The following is a 21,837-nucleotide window of genomic DNA, read 5'->3' as shown; positions in this document are numbered from 1 at the left end:
AATATTTCTTTGGAGATGTCACTCCCTGGGTGACATGGGTAAGATGCTCACGACCAAGCTAAACACTGACCCTGAAATAACATCTGCAATCTTTAACTTTCTCGGAAATCTCAGCAGATTCACTTTTGTTATTCCCACTGAAAACCAGCAGAGAAAATGATGCAGAAGTTTTTCACCCATTTCCTTTAAGGCTCACCAGTTTCCCACTTTTACCATTATTTAGATTTAATATGTACAGGAGAAAAGTCAGAATTAACTCTACAATGTCATATCTGAAGTCATTGAATTTCCTTTAATAAGTAGCTGTAGCTACTTATTATGGGGAGATTATATATATTATATATATATGGGGAGATTATTTCAGTTTTTCATTCAAGTTGCAGGACATTGGAGGTAAGATAAGACTAAAAGCAGAGGTCTATGACATACTCCTAATTTTGTTAATGTTCACTTAAAAGCAAAAGCCCTGAGGGCTGAGTCAGCAGTAAGGTACAACCACATATAGAAGCTGTGATCATTACAACAGCAATGAAGAAGGAGGAAAGGGGAAAAATGCTGAAAAATAGCAAGGAGAAACAACAGGATGAATAATAGCAAATAAATCACATAAGATTTATTTTCCAAATTTATTGAAGATATTAAAATGAACAACACAATCCTATCCTGGATCAGCACTTTGTGGCATAAGGGCATCTTGCTTCTCACTTTTCATAAGTGCTTACAACTGGGACTTACTTTCTCATGTTGGGGTAAGTCTCTTGAGTCTGCTAAATGTCAACAGCTGAGAGGGTTTGTTGAGATTCCTGTAGTTCTCAACCAGAAGTCTCCATTAGGGAACAAATGGTGCTGACAAAAAGGTTATCTGACCCTCCAGAAGATTAACTCAAGTGTATTAACTATGTCTGTACTACTAGGCTGAAGAGAATAGGTTTCTTTGATGGAGAAAAGCAAAGAATTACTGCATTTAGAGCAAAATTCTTGGGTGAAAACAAAACAAAAGAAACCCAGATACTCTCTATACTGAAAGCACATATATCCCAGCTTCTTCTGGAATGAAGAAAGCTTGTGTAAGAGCTAAAACAAATATAGAAAAGCTCTATCAGCATATGAAGTTTACATTTTAAATGCCTCAAAATCTACTGTCATAGAAAGCTGTAACTGCACACTGAAGTACTTCAAACTTAGGAGATGACAATATTAATATTGCTTTCATGGCATCCACTCAGCCATTTTCAGAAGATCCACTGTGATACCATCTTTAATTACATGGTCATATCCAGTGTTCCCCACAGTGTTAATATGAATGCTGCCCACTGAATAGTTACCTTCTATTTTGTTTTGTCATTGCATAGATAGAGTTCATTTACTGTTTTAAACAATTTACATTATTTAGAATCTGCTCTCCATGCCAGTTACAAAATTACATGAATGGCTTCTTTCCTAGCAGCCTCTATTACAGTGTTCATTACTGTAATATCCAAATGCTCTGCAAATATTCATTAAATTCTTTTTGTGGCTCTTTTCCTTGTAATATACTTTCTGCGGTGGAGAAACAGCCCAGAAAGGGACTAAGGCAATATGAAAATACTGTGAGTATTTTCTACTAATTTTGGATGTCCAACTTGAAAAGTCCAGGGCCTGCCTTTCAGGAATTCAACATTTTGCACAATTTAACAGTTTTTTGGACAGCAATAGGTGCTAACTTCTGAGCCACAGAAGACAAGGAGGGGTGAATGGAAATCTAAAGAGACAGAGACAGAGAGATCCTCCAGGGTCTTATTCAATTACTTTCATCATATGACCACCCTGTGACCATTGGCCTTACTCAGCATATGGAAACCTGAACAGGCTTCTGTGCACCACTCTTCTCTGCTTTCATCCATGAGGGACAAAGAAGGCTGCTGAACCAGCTTTTAATCCATGCCAGGTTTGCAGTCTGCTGTGAGTAAAGAATAGTGCAGAAACAGGGGCAGAGGTTTACCAAGGGAGCCACCAGCAAGTCCTCTCTATGCTGACAGGAAGGCTCCAAGCACTTTTGGGTTTTCACAAAATATTAAAAATAGAGAATGAAATCTTCAAATTTTAATAATAAGTTCAGTTAATACATATAAAATATAATTTTATTTTCAAGGCCTTGGTTATATTGAAGCAAAGTTTTTTTAGATAGCAAAAAAGCACCTATTTTTAGTGCACCAATCTTCCCTACTAAATATCAAGCCCTTTCTCCAATGCACATGAACAGAAGATTTCTTGTATTGTTCTGAGCCACATTTTTTGCTTTCAGGCAGAGGAAGAGGCACCCTGTGCCTCATCAGTGCCTGGTATCAATTCTGGAAAATTCATACACAATCAGGTAAAGCCTGGAAATTTAAAAGCAACTAAGCAAGCTCTTCTGATAGAAAATATTAGGATGTTTTAATTATAAGACTAATGAAGTAATAGCATTGCTTCAAGAGCTGCTTTTTCAAAAAATTAGGAAATATTACTGCATAGATGAAAGCCTTCCAGACATAACATACCTAAGAAAAAAATGTGCTTTACAAATGGTGAGGTGTATGCATGAAGGAGAGAGTCAGAAATGAGCACTGGCTGATTCAGTTTTTCCATGTATAGTCTACAGTGAACCCTGATGACAGTTTCCAGGGAAAAAAACAAAACAAAACAAAACAACAAAAAACTCCCACAAAACAAACAACAGCAAAATCAAAAAAAAACCCAAAACACATGAGATAAAACCAACCAACCAAACAATACAAAACAAAACAAACAACAAAAATTCCCACAAAACAAAACAACAGCAAAACCAAAAAAACCCAAAACATATGAGATAAAACCAACCAAAACAAGAAAAATCTTTAGTCTGGATAAACCATAAAGATGAACACTTGCCAGCAAGATTCCTTTCAAGAGCATTTTCAAAAACACAAACCTCCTATAAATGGCCTAAGAATCTAAACAGTGGAAATTAGGGGATTTCTCTAGGGCTTGCAGACTTTAATTGGCCAGAATCCAGAAAACCTGATTGTTTTTCAGGCAGAGCCCTTCCTCCTTACTTCTTTCCACAGGCATGCCTGGGATCACTTTTAACTCTGTTTGTTCCTCACTGTCATTTACTATCAGGTACTGAAGGGTACATGGAAGGACAAAATTTAAGAGTAAGGAATTTAAAGCTAATGGTAAAGGAAGTCATAGGACATTACAGGAGGAAGGGGGAAAACAGGACAGTAGAAATTCAAAGCTGAGAGGACCACAGAATTAGCAAGTGGATGGATTGAGAGAAGAAAGTCAGAGTTAGTAGGCAATGATGAGAAAAGACACAAAGCTGAGGACTGACTGCATTCAGTGCCCAAGGGCTATAGCCTGCTGCTGAGCTGCTGCACTGTTCAGCAAATGCTGGTTTTCATCTTACCCTGCTCCCACAGGGAGCCTGGCCTTTGGCAGCCATTTCAGTCCTACTTGGGAAAACAATTTTACAGAATATCTCTTGAAACAATTTCACAGACTAACTCTCACTGTGAGGATTGCTCTACACAGATCTTTTCTCTGTCACTTTCTTAGTTCATCACACCACTCTTTTTTGTACTTGACAAAAGAATAATTTGACATTAGTTTTCATCACGTATTTATTATCTAGGAGTCATTGCTTTAAATCTCATTCACCAAAGTACTATCCGCAAAAAAGTGAGGCAGGAGAGGTTGTTAAAAAACATTAATATACCAACACTTTTCTCTGTCTACATAAGTAAATCATCTGAGATTCTTAACACATTGCAGACATTACCTGACTTGGAATTGAAATTAAAAAAAAACATTTAAACTGTTCATGTACAGTGACTCAGCACAATTCTGATTACTTATTTACCACAATAAGAACCTAATTCCCTCCAAGTAAAACCAGAAATTCAGGTTTTCAGGAACAATTATGTCAGGCATCACACCTAACCTTTGGTAACTATTTTGCTTCATACGGAAAGAACTGAGTCATGCATATTGCTCAGAACCCTGTTGTTGAATACTTATCACAAACTAAAATGAAGACTCTTGTGTGCATTGTGTGCGGGACTTGGAGCTTCTGAATCTTTCACAGTGGATAGAATAAGTCTGTTTTTCTTTCCACAGAGAAAACACAACATGTGAATAGATGTATATAAAATAGTTGTGTAAAAAAAAAGGCTCATTTCTACACCACATAAGCAGCAGAGATCTATCAAAGCAACAGAGCAACACTAGTTTATGTTTTTAAAAGTCTGTATGTTTGAAAGTGACTGTCTGTCGTAACACGCTCTAAGTTTTGCTGTATTTTCCACACTTTGAGATCAACATTGCCATTTTTCTTTGAATAACCATTACAGTGTGAAATACAGTTTTGGAAAATAACAGATCCCATTTTGCTCTTGGCTTTTGGATAACGTTTTCCTAGTGTTCTTGTCAGCAGATATAGCTGACTGGTTGGTGTTTTTCCAGAAACACTAAATTTATGTTAGACTTGAGAGATTTTTATTGGGGAAATGGCAGAATATAAGAGCAGATATGAAAAGAGGCATAGAAGCAAAAAGGAAAAGAGAATTGAATTATACTTCTCCATCCATTTTCTAAACAAAATATTATAGTTTAATTTGAGAAAGTACTCTATTTGAATAATTTTAAAATTTAAAGGCTTTTTGTTTCTATTTTCAAATAGAAGTTCCAACAAAATATTACCCTTTTTTTTCCTTTTAATTTTGTTCAGAAGTGAACATTATCTGAACACAAGACAAAACCAAGCAATACTCTACACATTATTTCAGGGCATATTTTGATTTCATACAAAGCTAAAATGAAGGATTCTTGAGAAACCGCTTTGCTTCTTTCTTCCAGGTGAAAGGAGACATTTTTCCTTCTCATCCCATAATTATTTGATAATGAATATACACATTAGAACACAAGTGATATGTTCATCCACATAAAAGGGGACCTTTAGCTAAAACAAGGCAATTTAAACCTATGTTTCTAATATATTATAGGCGCTATCTTGCTGGAATTTATAATGTGCATAGATGCTTAAATTCCGTGATATGGAAAACGTATCACTTTAATAAACACAGGTGATATTTTGGGGACTGAATGTCTCTGAGCTTACCACCAAAATTAGGCATTACTTTTGCTATCATTTCTTTGTAGCAAGATGAAGGTTATTGCCAGAAAAAAGTCTTTATACTTCTAAACTGAAGGAGCAGATTCACCACACTTTCATTGTGTAGTGTCTTTAAAAACAGATGGTTTCAATTTACTAATCACTGACAACCGGACTGTAACTCTGAACAGTAGCTTACTCCACACAATCCCAACAGCTGCCAACGTAAAACTCTCACCTACTCTGGCAGACTGACCTTATGTGTATCTGAGAAACAAAAGGAGCCCCAGGCTCCAGTAAGAAATCACTGGGACAGAGATGAAGAAACTGCAGGAGATTACTTTCTCATGTGAAGAGGGCAACAGATGTGTCAAAAAGGACTCTGAGCCCCTAAAGTCTGTTTTGGACCAAGAAATATCCTTGTTTTGTGTTTCGCCACTGTTTTCAGCGTAATAAATAATGAGCTGTGCCCTAAAATAAAGGACTCTAAATAGAGCACCCTAAATAAAGGGCCTGTCAGAGCTCCACAGGCTTTTACAGTAAAGCAACTGTGTGGGATTGTTTAGGTAAGGGAAAATTCAATAGTAAGTAAGTTGGTTTAAACCCATCACAATGGCAGGCATTTCCTCTTCCAGTCTAAAGCAAATTTACTATCTTGCCAACATAAACACCAAGATTACTTGTGTATTAGTCTAAAAATCTGTGACACTTTGTGTGTAAACCTTTCCCGCAAGGACACGGTGGGCCATGACTGTGCTGTCACCTGTTGTAAGGGATTATGAATAATACTACATTCATTTTTCAGTAGTTGATAATGGCAGCTGACCACACTGCAAACATGGAAATTTATTTGCTTCAAGTCTGCTGCAGGATGACAAATCATTGTACCTTTGGCTACTCATGCACTCAGTAATGACTGGAAGTGACTGTTTCTCCTGTAGGAATTGTATTATAAGGCCGAAGGCATGAGCTATGTAATTTAGCACAGCTCACCCAATACTGGGTTCACTGCACAACAGGAAAAAAAATCACAATGTGATAACATTAATTTTTGGAAATATCCATAAATTTATCTCATTTTGTGAGTCCCTAGTTTGGCTATTGTGTAATTAATTTTAACTTTTGTATTCATTCTCCACAATATTAGTCATCTGCATGCTGTATTATTTAATCTACTCTGAAGTTCTTCTGTATGAGAAAAAAAACAGTATGTGAAAGTGATATCATATTGCTTTTTGTGGTGTTTTAGTTACACAAGTCCCATTTAAGAGATTAAGGTCAATTGTCAACGTTTATTCTCTCTTGTAGTTTTGCACCTGAAAAAGCATTCCCTTGCATTTAAAGCTTGTTCTGAAACAACGACTTGCATTTGGCATCAATGAAAGGTTAACACTATCTAACATCCATTGCTTTAGGATTTGGGGTGTGAAATACAGCCATATAATCACCTCTTTTAAAAAAACCTCAAACTTAAAATACATTCTTGAGACCCTATTTCTGCTGCATAGAGTCTCTCAAATAGCATTGTAAAATCTTGCATCAACGTTAGTAGTGTCTGTATACATTTCTACTTCCACACTGATATAATATACTGTAAAAGTAGCAATAACTCTGCTGTTTGTAACTGAGGAACCAAGTGGAAATCTTGAGGTAGCCTTAATGTTAACATGGTACAGAGAACACAAATAACATGAATTGATTCAACACCATGGGAAACTCAAATAGACAAGAAAATTTTCAATCATACATTCACTTAAACCATTACAGCTTCCAAAAGCCCTCAATTGATTTTCTTGAGAAAATCCTTCCAGAGAAATTATTTTCTTTTCTTACAGAGAAACTCAGTACAGGAATACTACAGAAACCCTCAGAAACAAATAGCCCCGTGCCTGCCCAAGACACTGGTGGCAGAGCAGATATCTTCAGCCATTTTGTGTAGAGCTCTCTCTTGGACAGGCACTTGGGTTCACACCTCAGACCATTGCCAGAAGTCTGGTGGACTTGTGTCCTCTGCCAGGTCAGCTTTCAGTGGAGGACAACCAGGACACTCTGTCCCCAGAGGGATTCATAAAGAAACTGTGCAGTCTGGCATCCTCAGGTGACTCTAAGCCAAAGGACAGAATGGTTCTTTCATGGGGGGACAAATTACTTAAATGAAGGGCCTTCCACCTTCCAGACTAACCTTTTCAGGGTGACAGATGTGAAGGGTGAAACAATAAATATACATTTGACTTCCATAAGTAAAGCTGGAGCACATCAAACTCCACATCAGTTGTGTATTATCAGACCGAGACCCTTACACAGATTTCTTTTGCAAGAGATTACAACACCACATAAGCTTTATGTTGGCATCACAGGAAGTTTCTGGGTGATTTTTCAAGCATTTTAGCTCTGTAATAACAAGATCTCATTTTCTCTTTTCTTTCCTTTCACATTTTCAGAAAACTAATAATTATCTTATTATTATAATCAAGTTGTTATTCTAGAACATTTTGAATCCCCAGGTTTACATCTTTATCATTTGCATAGTCTGAGTTTGCCTGTCATTTCTGGGTAGCTCATCAGCTAGTGTGACTGAGTTTATTTCTGGTTATTGTCTTTGTTAACATTAACTTGTCAGTTTTGCTGTCTGTGTGCTTTGTCTCCCTCCCTTTCCTTGTTGGCAAGGTCCTCAGATAATCCTGAAAAAGAAATGTTCCCACACTCCACATGCCACTCTCTGTTAGTGCAACTGAGCAGCTCCTCCTAATCACCACTACCCTCCTCGTGTGCCCCTCAGGTTTGTCTGTGTGTTCTTGTGTATAGCTCCCGTCACTACACACCCTTAGAGAAGCAAAGACTCCTTCTGTATTCCCTTACAGAAACTTCCACTAACTGAAAAGATCAGTAATTTCAAAAGGAAAACTGGGGCTGGTGAGTTCTCAACATTTCTGAAATGTATGGTACATATTCATTCCCACATGTGAGTCTTAAATCTCTTTTTTTCTCTTCTTTTGCGGTGAGATTTAAAAAGCTGTGCTGCAAAATTTTTATTCTATAAATACAGGAATAAAATTTTTAATTAAGTTAAAAATATATCTAATTTATTTAGAGAAAACTAAGGAAAAATTCTTACTGACATTACTGTAGATAAATTTATAATGTACAGTATTATAGAGTACTCTGCAAAGAAGTAGTGAAATGTCAATTAGTGCAATCCTTTATGGAGCTATCACTTATCACTTAAATCACTGCTTTGTTTTTCCAGTTTTTATTGATTAGGATTAGTGTACCAGCATGAAAAAAAGTATATATTTCCATGTGGTTTAAGTGATGGGGAAAAGGAATACTTTTTCACTATCAATATTTTGATCTTCTAAAAAGCTATTTCCAGATGATTTCTAAGCCTGTCTATAGAAATGCAAAGTTGCAAATTTCCATTCTAGTTGCTTATAACACTCATGGTTTTCTTTACACACATATGAATTGAAAACCTGAATGTCAACATTTAAGAAAATTCTGATGAAGGACAAACTTCTTATGTAAAGAAGTTTAATCTCTTATTTTTAGTTTTAACACAAAAACGGCCTTCAAATGTATCCTATATAGTATTGTTTAAAAAATAATTGAAAATGTACTTTTCCTCTTACACAGAATAGTAAATATGTAATAATATTTTGTCCTTTTTTAAAAACATCATTTAAGAAATTATATTCTTTCTCTGCTATGTATACCTCGCTTACATAGCAAAAAAAAAAAAAACAAACAAAAAAACAGAACAAGAACAAAATACAAGAAACAAGAAAAAGAACAAAACAAAAAACAAGAAAAGGAAAAAAACATTTTACTACAGAAAAGCATCTGAGTCTGATGAATCATATTTTCTCTCCTAATCTCTTTTAAAATTAAAGTGCAGGTAAATTTTGTATCATCTAATATCATCTAAACTATGCCGCTGGAAAGTCGCTCAGTATCAAAATCTTTGCAGTGTCTGTTACAGCCTCATGTTGGAACATAATGTCTTCAGAATAATAACAGGACATATTCTGGGTTTAGCACTGCATCTTTGGTAGGGAGCAAAATAATGGATGGATAAATCTGTGAGGGTGAAGTCACTGATGGCTGCAGCCTGGGTTGACTTCGAGGCATTAGTGTAGATGGGGCAGACAGGTGAGATCTGAAAAGGAGCAGTCCCTGAATGTCACAGGGACCTGTGCAATGCTACCGTTTCCTTTTGTGCCTATCTATTTTCAGCATGTCTTTTTTCTGTGTCACTCATGACTAAGCAATCAACAATCTAGAAAAAAAAAAAAGAAAGCCAAACACTTGTTTAGAAATACAAAACTTTCCGCAGAGATGAGAGGGTTTTTTGTGAGGTTGTTTTTTTGTCCTAATAGCTTGGTCCTTGCCCACCAACATAAAAAAAGAGTTGTGCAGTGTCAACACCTATGGTTCTGCTAAGCAGACTTGACAATAGGTCTGTAATTAGACGTGGCAGTGATGTACCCTTGACTTTGCTCATACAACTGTTCCAGCCCATGGTGAAGTACAAAAGTAAGAGACCAAAGAAAGTAGATGGGCTTGTGCACTTTTCAGAAAATCCTTTCTGAAAGCAATGGGGCTAGAGAGAGCCATTGATTTGACCTTGTAGGGTACCTCTTATATTTTTATGTCTTAATCTCTTCAGTACAGATAGAATCTTACAACAAAGAAAGTCTTCTATAACCAACAGTGCTTTTCACATAACAATAATTCTTCACAGAGATACCTGACCTAGTTTGTTTAAAATGAGCCCAGCTTTAGGATTTCTTAGCCTGGCTGAACTGTTGGTTGGCTATTTCTCAGTTCTAAACCTGCTCAGAGATCCCTCATCTCTGCAGAGTCTCTATTGTCCTGGGCAGAGAGCCATCAAAGACAGCTATTGAGAAAACATTGTACAATACCTGGAAAATGTTTTTGCCAACAACATTGCTCAAACACAGCTAATCTATGCTAGCATGCACAATGTTTATCCCTAGTGAGACAGAAAAAAAACCCCACCAAACAGGACTATCAAGTTGTTATGACCAGTATGTGGCCTTTTTTTTTCTTTTTTCTCTAAAAGGCACTGTAAAGGCCACCAAGCCTTAGGGAAAGCAGGGCTGTATTGCATGATCTTAAAAATATCAGTCTTATAAACTTTCTCTATATTGTGTGTGTGTACACATGTATGCACACACAAACTACACCTCTCCCCCCCCATGGATAAAGTATATCAATAGAAAGAAAAGATTAATTTTACATATAGGCCTTTCAATCTTATACTAAATGTGTATTTTGGTGATAGACACCTTTTCTACCAAAAAAAAATGTAAGAATGACTTTTGTACTTGGCAGGTTCCAAGAATGTGCAAACAAACTACTAGAACTTTGTGCAGTCATTTAGCAATGAACAATTTTTACAAGTTCATTTATTTCAGTATAAGGGTTAGTGGTGATTCTGGTGGTGTCTCAGGAGTTTGTAGCTCCAGCATAAGGAGCTATGAGAGCAAGAGAGAGGGAGCACACAGAAAGCACAATAGATTACATTCAGTTTTCTGAATGTATTTCTGAGGTATTCAGTAGAATCCAAGGTTTCACTTTTAAAAAAGCCTCTAGCCCATTTTGACTGTAAATACCACTTTGAAAAATGTCCCATGTGAACCAATGAAACCCCAAAAGCCTGACTTCATGGGAAGTGTAAAACAAGTCAGCCCAGTGAAAGCTTTATTGTTCTCATATAGTAACTGAAATTCAGTCAATGTATGAAACAGTTAAAGCTGAGTCAGGTAACAGAAGGTGAAGGAACTATGGAGATTCACAAAAATAATCTACTAGGCACTTCTGCTTTCAGCGGGTTGTTTAAAAAGCTCACTGTGGAATTGACTGGTGAGGGTTCATTGATTAGGTCTGGGGCTCAGTTTCCACCAGCTGGGAAATACCTACATAAGATATAAGAGATAAGTAATTTCAAAAGTGAAAAAAGTTAAAAGTAATTGCTATGATCTTCTTTGACCCAATCTACTAGGAATTCGTATGGATTTGCTTCCCTCATCACAGCAGTCTTGTGTCAATAATGCTGGCATGAACATGTCCTGGTTCAGGGCCAGGACAGAACACATGGAATGAATGATGTCCAATGGCACCATGGCCTGTATCAGCAGTGATGTGGCCAGCAGGACCAGGGCAGTGATTGTCCCTCTGTGCTCAGCCCTGGTGAGTCCTGTGTTCAGTTTTGGACTGTCTCATTACAGGAAGGACACTGAGGTACTGGAGCATGTCCAGAGAAGGGCAATGAAGCTGAGGAAGGGTCTGGAGCACAAGGAGGAGCAGCAGCTGAGGGAGCTGGGGTAGTTTAGTCTAAATAAAAAAGGGCTCGGGAGTGATCTCATTGTTCTCTGTAACTCGCTGGAAGGACATTGTTGTGAGGTGGGAGTCAGTCTCCTCCAGATAAATGACAAGAAGAGAGGAAAAGTTGTGCCAAGGAAGGGATTCGTTATTTTAAAAAACATTTTTCATGAAAAGGATTATCAAGCACGGGAACAAGCTTCCTGAGGAACTGGTGGAATCACCATCCCTGGAAGTGCTCAAAAGGCATGTGGATGTGGCTCTTAGCGCCAGTGGCAAACACTGGTGCTGGATTAATGGTTGGACTCTTAGAGGTCTTTTTCAACCTCAGTGATTCTATGATTTTATGATTGTGAACTGTCTTTCAATAAACAGACAACAGGTCCATCAGGACAGGCAGGTGAGAGTCCCCTGCAAGAACAATCCATCTTTCCTCTATCAAAACCAGAATTCACGCCACTCCAACAGCAAGGTGTTTTATTTTATTTAGCTTCATTAAAGTTGACTGTAGAGCTGGGCTGTATTTCTCATCCAGAACAATTTGCACTATGTCATTTTCTTGTTTAGTTTAAACAACTGGCAGTAATAAAACAAGAGCAGGTGAATATGTTACTATGGTTCCTGTTTGTAGTGCAGAATAACAGACACAGAAAAAGAGCACAGAGACAGGAAGGTCACACACTTTGCCAAGAAGATCTATCTTTTAATTCAAATTTTGGTATTTGTCAAGTTGTTCTTTCTGATCATCCTTTATTGGAAGTGCAAATTAAATTATGTGATTCTATCTCCAATAACATTTTTTGTTTTCCAAGTGTCTAAACACAGAAAGAAGAGCATTTCAGATTCATGGGATGCAGCAGATACAACCACATTCAAACTACCTTAGAAATGAAAAATCTGTCTGGCTCATGGTTTTGACTGCTACCTGCAACACAGAAAGAAGAAAAGCACCAAGTGCTCTCACAGTTGTTAATATATCATTAGCATAGTTTGTGTTTGCTTTTGGTCAGATATAATATAAAATAATGTTTTCATGGTAACAGATTTATCTCCTCATGAAGAGAAAGTTCACGATGTGACTATGGTTTGTCAGATTAATGCTTCCACCCCCCAACTGCCTTGTCTCCCCTACTGCAGGTGAGGCCAGGAGAACACACCTGTCTGCAGAGACACTAAACACAATTCCTTCATGACCTCTCCCCCTGACAGGTTGTTTTTGGTATAGGAAGTACAGCAGGTGCTAGAAGAGCTCAGCAATGAGAAGATGCTTTACTGGCAAAAATAAAAATGAAAGGCCTTGTTTCCCCAGTCTGTCCAAAAATGACTTCACTGTAGCAGGCGTGCACTTCTTGGATGCATTTCATCTTGTGCAGCACATGTTTGGACTAAAATGTTGCAACAAAAAGAAGTCAAGCCATGGATTTACCTTTTTTTCCCCTATTCACACAGATTGTCACTAATTTCATCCAAGTCAGCCACCTATGAAGAGATCACTTAAGCCAAAGGAAGGAAGCAAAATGACATTTTTTCTTAGCAAGAAATTGTGTACAAATAAGTGTTTGATTTTGATATAATTTAGTTCTATTATATAATATAAATATACTAGCAAAATATTAAAAATGCCCCCTTCAATTGTAACATATGACTTCTACCAATAACCTTTAGTCAAAGGAGAGCAACACAGTAAAGAAATCTCATTCTTTCTCAGTTCAGGTAGCCAAGGATACATTAAAATTGCCTTTGTTGTGAATAGTGTATATTTTTTTGTTTTTCCCAGATGAGATATTGCAAATCCTTTCTGCCCTTTCCCCCACACATTGACCCACCTTATCAGCTCTACCTCAGTCATATCAGACAGTCAGAGACACCCAGGAAAAAAAAAAGAAGTTATCTAAAGAAGTTTCTTAATTTCCTTCTTGCTTTACTTCATTCTCTTTCTTACCAAGGAAAAGTAAGAAAAAAAAGGCATGCCTTTCTCCCTGATAAAAATTCACAGACACTTCAGCAAGGAGACAAACTGGTCTGCTGCAGAACTTGTTGAGAGCAAGCAATGACCCAGCATTATTCTCTGCCAGCACTGACAATACAGTGCCAGATGGACTATCTGATCTCTAACTATCTCTATAAGAAAGACCATGTCAATATTTTGATAAAAGAGGGCCAGATAGATTTGCTTGTTAATACTCTTGAAGGTCACAGGCAAAACTGAAATGATAAGCAAAAGAAATTTGACTACTCTGCAAGCAGCTCTCAAGCATTTATTGTCTAAACTTATGTAGTGTCCCTGTCACCTCTCACTGTAGAACCTTTCATGCCCCTCTATTCCTTTGTTTCAGTGACTTTACGGAGTAGCCATGCATGCACATGAATGCAATTTCTAAAATAGTTTCTACACAAACATGCTGAAATCAGCTGCTAAAAAATGTGATCAGTCTGGTTTTCTTCCCAAGCTTCCTAAGGGTCACACCATGAATTAAGTCTGTTTCTCAGAACAGAATAGCCAGTGTTTCTTTATCTAATGAGATGGAGATGCAATCTGGAAATAAAATTCTTGTAGTCTCTGCAGATGCACAGAAGCTGGCTGGTGCTACAAAATGTGCATTCAATTAAGTCAAAGACTGTTGATCAACTGTGCCTGGCAAATATTACAAGCATAAAAACCACACTGCACATATATGGTAAATGTATATTTTGGCAGGTGAACACAAGATTGTGAGTCTTCCATTCTTTGTCAGTTCTGTGCTGGAACCACAAAGGATCCTGCCATACAGGATGCAATGATGCATTAGAAACTTTGCATATTTCCACGATTGTCTATTTCATGGCCATGAAAAATTCGCCAACACCAAAGGGAAATAAAACCAAAATAGAGAGATGAGAGAAGATAAACTCAGGTTGGGTAGAGAGAATTATTTAATCTTTAAATTTAATAAAAGAGATACTAGAACAAGCTTTTTTCTAATTGCAATATCTTTAGGGAAAACAAATAGTGGCCCTTTAAACCATCAATACTTTTGTTCTTACTGTTTCACCAGGATAACTGAATTATAAACTACAGACGGTGGGTGAAAGGGAATTCTTTGAGGAAATTGTAGCAAGGGCTCTTCCAATTTGATACAAGGCAGTAAAAATCCTCATCTTGAGGATGAACAGCTCAACCTGAAATGCCTAACAAAGCAAAGAGGTCTAGCTTTATTTGGCCATGTTTGAGTTGGGATGACTCTTCAAATGTCCTGCAGAGGTCCCTTCTGACCTCAGTTGGTCTATTGTTATATGTGTGTGGGCTGACAGGCTTGTACATATGTTAAGATCACTAAAGCCAAGTGACTTAGAAAGAAATCTGAGAAAAGACAACATGTTTAAGCCACATTAATCTTGCTGTGAAATAAAAAGTATATTTGGGAGAAATTACTTCATCTGTGAGCTGGAAAAACTCTCCATTGTTTCCTCTCCAGTGTTCTAACAATCTATAGAGAAAAAATTTTCTTGTAACTTAGTCTTTACTATAAAGGGAGAAAGGTATATAAAAAAGTAAAAAACAATACAATTGATTCAGCAACAAGTAAAAAAACCAGAGGTTACACAACAATGCACTTCAGCAAACTTAACTTTGTGTTTGAAGCTCTAGATATAGAAAGATAAGGACATTAGGAGCTGAGAGGTTGTATAACTGAGAAAAATTACTTTCAAAGTATTAAGAGCATGAAGAAATCTGATGACTTCTAAGAAAACTAGCTCTTGAAAGAGAGCAAAGGCCAACCTGAGCTAAATTAGAGCCTAACACCATTTATCTAGTGATTCAGAAAATGCCTTCCCTGCAGATTAATTTCTCCAGCTGGAAGAATTTTTTTGAACACAACCATTGAAAATGTTGTCTGCCTGAATATAGAAATAGAAACAGCTGGTCAAACTCTGGAAATTAAGGTCTTCAGGTTAGAGATTAATCTTAGAGTTGCCCTAAAATGCCTCCAGCAAAAATCCTACAGCTGATAAAAGACTAGTATAATCATATCTGAGCCAATTTTTCTAGCCTGTGGCAGTACAGTGGGCAGATCAGGTCGAAGATGATGTTTCAGGTCCAAATGAGATTTAACTGAAAGACTGCATCACCATCCCTCTAAAGTCAACATTCATTCTGAGACTAATAATGAATGTCGCTTATGGCATTTCTTTACACAGTGATAATTTTTTCCAAAATATACCTCTGGAACTGCAGTCAGACCGATTTCAGCAAACATTGACTCTGACTTTAACACACAGAAGTAACTGTACAGTCTAGGCTGATTCAGATCTTACTCATCATTACTAGGGAGCCAAGTAACTGATTCTGTGAGATTTCTGGTCTATTTCAGAATATTTAATAAGATCTAGCATGCTTACAAAGGGCAGAAGAAGATGGGATGGATAATTAAACTCTGTGAAAATTTAATAACTTCATCTGTAGTCTGTTGTTACATCCACTTTTGCCCTTTGCAGTACTCGCTGCAGTTAATTTTGCCCTGAGAGCAGAGATTTGCCTCCAGAGAAGATGCACATAGTCTAGAAGGAACCATTTGAAACTTATCTGCTAGGGACTCACCCATCATTTGGAAGATGAAAAGGTGTAAAGGTAGCTTGCTTTAACTGATTAACTGGTAACTTTGCAGCTGGTTAAGCTGAACACTTATTTAGAGCAGGGGTCATATATTTCTACTGTCTGGGTATCATCTGATACACACTTTTATACAAATAAAAATAATGAACCAACACAGCAGTAACCAACTTGATCTTCCCAGGTGATTTTTAAACAACTGATTAGTGTATATCACAGAAGGAAATTATTTAAAACAAAATAAAAACGCTCCACACTCTGCCTTCAGTAATTTGTTTTCCTGTGGCCACAGTGTCTTTTCCTTGCCCACGGCAACTAGTGCTACCACCTCTAGGACCACCAGAGGCTGGGTGTGGCAGGGTAATACCCAGCAAGACAGGCCATGACCTGTCCCAAACCCATTTAACATGACAGAGAAGAGTTTCATTTCACACAATATGGGTTACTCACGGCTCAGCTTCGATGCTCTGGTCAGCAGCAATGTAGTTGGCAGGGATGTAGCCCGTGATCTTGCGGCCAGGACAGACTGACCCCTCTGGCAGGAGGAGCTTGGCATACCACCATCCCTCATGGGATGCATTCAGCACTTCCAGCTTATCCCCAGCTCGAAAGCTCAAGTCATCCTCCGTGCGAGCATCATAATCGAACAGTGCCACAAAGTTGCAAATGTTTGCTAGCTCCTGGCCAGGCAGTGGAGGTAAAGGTTTTTCTTTTATCTTACTCTCTAAGTCCTTCTGTCCTGCTTGGAGGTCAGGTTTTACCACAGCAATGTTGGCAAAGACCTGGCCCCCTTTGTCTTCCTGTTCACCATTTGTCCCAAAGAATAAGCAGGGAAGGTAACGCTTCAAACAGGGACAGTGCTTCTGGAAGAAGTTTCCCATCTTGATACTTTGTTGCTTCCTCTGCTTCTGCTTTTCTTTTGCTTTTCCTGGTTGCAAGACCCTTAGACCAATTTTTGCACCATCCACATCTTAGCTTTTTGCGGACTTCTTCTCCCCCTTCTCCTTAGGCATAAAATGAATCAACTCTTGACACAGCTGGAAGCTCCTCTCTGCGTCCCACGGAGAGCTCATTACAGATGCCTCCCAGTTAGGGAGTGAAACCTAAGCGTTCAAGTGCCAGCACAGGTATGGAGGGAATTTTTCACTTCCTCTTCAGAAAAAGGAAAGCAACACAACAGCTGTGCTGGGCTGAGCCCTGAGAACAAAGTGTGAGCCTCTTCTGTTACAGCAAAACAATAAAGCCAGAACATGTAAATAAAGGAGGCTTTTCAATTCCTTCTGCTCGGGATGGGTGTTTTCTTATCTCAGATGTGGTCAGGTCATGTGATCAGTGGTGAATGTCTGTCTTGGCAATGATTAACCAAACTGCTTCCTCAGCAGTCTGACGTGGACAGCTTGAATGAATATTTCCTTTTGCTCCCGGTTTGTACTGGTTTCGGTTTGCAGTTTGCTCCCCTGAGACGACAGAGGCCCTCAGCAGGAGTGCACCTGTGGCTCCTGCCCTCACTCACACCCAGGCGCATTCCCTGCCAAGTACCCACCCTTCAAACAAACACTACGGCTTTTTTTTTTTTTTTTTTTTTAATTCAGCTGGGATGGGCACTTTTTACAAGGAAAACCAAATATATATGGCTTACAGTAATAAAGCAATATATTTTAAGGCATTCCTTATTCTGCATTTTAAGGAAACCAAGGTACTAGCCAAAAAACATTTCTCTAGGTGGCTGGCTGATCAAACCAACCCTATATAAAAATAATGGCTGTTTTCCAGTCAGCTTTTAAACAATGACTCTGCATTGACCAGTATATTCCCATTTCTAAAGTATCTCTAATCCAGCATACAGACCAAGCATGGGTGTCTGGATACCGTGTGGCTGTGGCAGGGCAGGCTGAAGGGTTGGCTGTCATATCACAGCAGTGCACCCCAAGCTTTGTAACCCCTGGAAAACACCACAGCCTGGGGGACTGGTTGGAACCGGAGCAGGAAGCACAGAAGATACAGTGATAGCCTGTCTGCACACAGTGGTGGCATTTCAGTAAGAGACAAACTTTTACAGATCAGAGTCTATTTATTGAGATCAATCAAAACTCACATACAGACCTATAACTTCCTGGTGATTAAAAAAACTGAGTCCTATATTTTTCTTTTCTTTCCTTTCCAATTTTTTTTTTTTTTTTTTTTTTTGGTCAGGAAGCTGACTTCTGTGGTTTTATTTTATTAGAAAGAAAACACCTAAATAACAGAAACCAAAGTCACTTGCTTTCATCATGTCTCTCATTCATTTGAGTGAGGAGACCAGTGGCAGAGGCAGTAGGCTACTGACCAACTAGAGACTGTGGGATGACTAACTAAAGGATATCTCCATTGAAAGTGATAATGTTAGTATCAGGTGCATCTCCACTGAAGAGGAATGGGGAACTGCTTATAAACACTTCTGCAATGCTGCAAAAGAAATTAAATAAAGGAGAAAGTACCATACACATCAAGTCACCACTAAAAACCTCATCATCTTTAGAGTCTGATTAAAAAAAAAAGGTATGCTGATTTGGCAGATTATGATAATCTTATTTCATTTCTGAAGCACCACTGGAGATGATTTTTCACCAGTGGTTATTAACCACATAATAGTAAGAACACAGATATCCAAGAGATATTTGCTTTCCCTTGGTGTGAATAACACTATCCAAAGGAAAGAAAAGCCAATGTTGATATCTTCAATTAGTCTTGTTTAAGTAATTGATTACATTTATTGAAATCAAAGAATATTAGAAACTACTACTAAGTAATCTCACAATTTTCAGTTTGCACATTTGATCAACTTTTCCTGTAATGGTTTTTGCTTCTGGCAACTTGGGCATTAATTTGACAAAGCTTTGCAAACTCATTTACTGCCCAGAATAGTTTCATCATGACAACAAAGCCATTTGCATCATACAGAATCAAGCTGTACACTGCACAATCATTTCCAGGACCAAGCCTCACCTTTACACTCAGGAACCAATATACAAACACATTAGAAATCACACTGCATTCACTGAGACCACTCAGATAAGTATGTACAACTGGAGCTACAACAGGGCTTAAGCCTACAAACAGTTGTGTATATGACTACCTTATCTCAAAGAGCTCCAGGCATTAAATTCATCTTCTCGCTCAATCTGTGTCCCTGCTTGGCTTTAGAAGAACAGAAAGACTTTTTCTGGAAGTGATAAATAACTATAAATCAGATTCTTTTCACCCTGATCTTGAGGACCAATTCCATGTATTAACCAAGTAGCCATTAAAATCATTAATCAGATTTAAAAGACTTCTCAAAAAGAGAGAAGATTGGAGTTGCTGAGAACCACTGAGCAGATTTCCTATCCCATGTGGGACAGGACAGTAAGTGAGTTGTCATGGCCACACTGCAGCAGCTTCTGCAAGGGTCTTTGTTCCCATCCTGGTGACTTTATTGAGGATTCACTGCATTTCTGAAAATAAAAAAGTTATCTTAATGGTTAAGAGACTATATAATTTTATCACAGGCAAGAAAAGAAAATTAGCATGTAATAAAAATGTTCTTGCTGGTTTTACAGAAAAAAATAAAATCTGATAAATCCCATAATCCTGATTTTCATATTCACAGTTTGGAACAAATCATGTATATTCAGGGGCTTTTCAATATAAACTGTTGTCCAAGTCCTCTGCATTTGAATTACATATAATTTGACAGAATAATCTTTGCATTACCTATTCCTTGACTTAGCTTATTTCTTTTGTCTTGCACCCCACTATATTTTCCTTTTTTTGCAAATCGGGCCAAAGAGTTCTGCATTGCTCCTTGGCTTCCTGTAACTTTATTTAATTTGTTTAGAAGTATGAATATCAGAGCAGAAATTGTTAAAAAATAAGCCACTGGAGGTAGAGTGACTGTAAAAGACTTAATCAGAGATATTGATTAATTTTATTGGCAAAAGTGCTTTAAGAAGAATGCAAGGGTCTCACCTCCTTTGTGCAGCCAACAATAGCTAGCAAAAAAGATGAATTTATTATAACCAGAATGGCACATTTACAGTATGAATACTGAAATTTAGTATTCTGGTCCCTATATTAAAAAAAAACACCAAACACTAATATTGTAAGTCATTTCTTAAAATATGCAACACCTTGAAACAAAGATTGATCATTTAAAAGCTGTGTCTGACAGGACTAGATAAACTTAGACTTTAGAAAGCAGAGCAGGTCTATTCAATCAAGCACTACTTTCCCCCTTCATGCTAGGTAATTCCCCATTTCTTTTAGTGTGTATTTCCTTGTTCCATAAAGAAAAGAGTGTACACTGATACTATAGGTTTGAGGATAACAGATATTTGAAGTTACTTTTTATGTTTTATATATATTGCCTATAAAGTCTAGTATAAGTAAGATTCTTGCAAGGAGCTTTGCACCTGCTTAAACAATTAATTTGAAGTCCTCTAAATCCATTAAATCAAATTCTAATTAACTTAGAGTCAATATCCCTTAGACCTTATTCCACAAAACACTCCTGTTTAAATGCAGTGGTGAAACATATTTTTCTTAGTTGACTGAAGGGACAGAAGAATAATGTGCTAACATTACATCCTTTAGTAAACTTAGTACAAAACTAATCTGCAACACTGACATTAATTGAAGTGATATTAGAATCAGGTCCTGCTCTGCATGAATTAAGGTATCAGACTAAGTTGTATAAAATAAGTTCAGATAAGATTTGAATCCACAACATTTTAAAAGCCTTGTTTTGATAGAAGTTCTATTTGAGTTACATGCCTTCAAAAATTATGTTGTATGAGTTTGCATTACAGATAGTTTCTACATTTATTCATTTGTATATGCTCTGTGTGGAACTATTGGCATGAATACATAAAAACATAGGAGTTTCAGAAAAAATGGACCCTCCTTCAACACATAAATATGCTGGTTCATATTTTAGAGACAAAGAGTGACATCACTGAGACTCAGTCTTCAGTACTGATGATACATGGCATTTGAAACCATTTCCCTACGTCATGCAGAGAATTGTAGTCTGATCAGCTCTGCTGGGGAAAAAAAAATTCCAAGGCAATATCCATCAACAATTTTTTTATGAAATATGAGTCAGTTGAAATTGGAAATTGAAAAAAGACAGTGGTTTTTCTTAATGAGATCACAACAGAAACAAACATTTTCATTCATAATTGCATTGAATTTTATAAAAGGAAATAAAGACTCCATGTAAGGAAATTAGAAATTAAGGTATAAAATACAAGAATTTTAATTAAATAATCTATGATGCCTGTAGCATCACTTTCCACACAGTATAATCTTTTTCAAGACAGAAGTTATACTGCTGCATTTAATATATGCTAGTTTAAATATTCAACATTATTACCTTACTTAGAAAAATTTCATAATGCATTACAAGAAAGCAAGTCAAACCCTTCAGCAAAGTAAAATATTCAAATAATGTGATCTTTAAAGAAGTTAGCAGAAAACCAAAAGCATATTGCTTTAAATCTGTTCTTGGGGAATAATTTAAATGACTAACCATTTTAAAGTTCTGTAGTTTTTTTAAGGTAACAAACTGAAATAAAGCACAGTGATTTTTTTTTATTACAGCTGTCTTTTCAGCTATATTTCTTTCCATTTGCGCATTAAAATGGAACATATTACTACCACTTTGTAGCTTTTTTATATTCCTTTTAATCAGCACTTCCATTTTGTTTCTCTAATTTGCAAGTTGCCTTTTTTCAGTGAAAATAAATTATGTGTGCAATTTTACTCTTGA

The 21,837-nt window shown here is 37.2% G+C and overlaps 1 protein-coding gene across 1 annotated transcript in view; it reads right to left on the bottom strand.

The window, feature by feature from the left end:
• FRK (fyn related Src family tyrosine kinase) overlaps window positions 1-16,930 on the bottom strand; it is a 44,689-nt gene extending 27,759 nt beyond the window's left edge. Inside the window, exon 1 of the mRNA XM_036380345.1 lies at window positions 16,500-16,930. Within this exon, the coding sequence (XP_036236238.1) occupies window positions 16,500-16,930 (431 nt within the window). The remainder of the gene's footprint in view (window positions 1-16,499) is intronic.
• Window positions 16,931-21,837: the final 4,907 nt, after the last annotated feature.

The sequence above is a fragment of the Molothrus ater genome, chromosome 3 (genome assembly GCF_012460135.2).
Source record: "Molothrus ater isolate BHLD 08-10-18 breed brown headed cowbird chromosome 3, BPBGC_Mater_1.1, whole genome shotgun sequence".
NCBI lineage: Eukaryota > Metazoa > Chordata > Aves > Passeriformes > Icteridae > Molothrus > Molothrus ater.
This window is presented reverse-complemented; position numbering and strand designations above follow the sequence as displayed.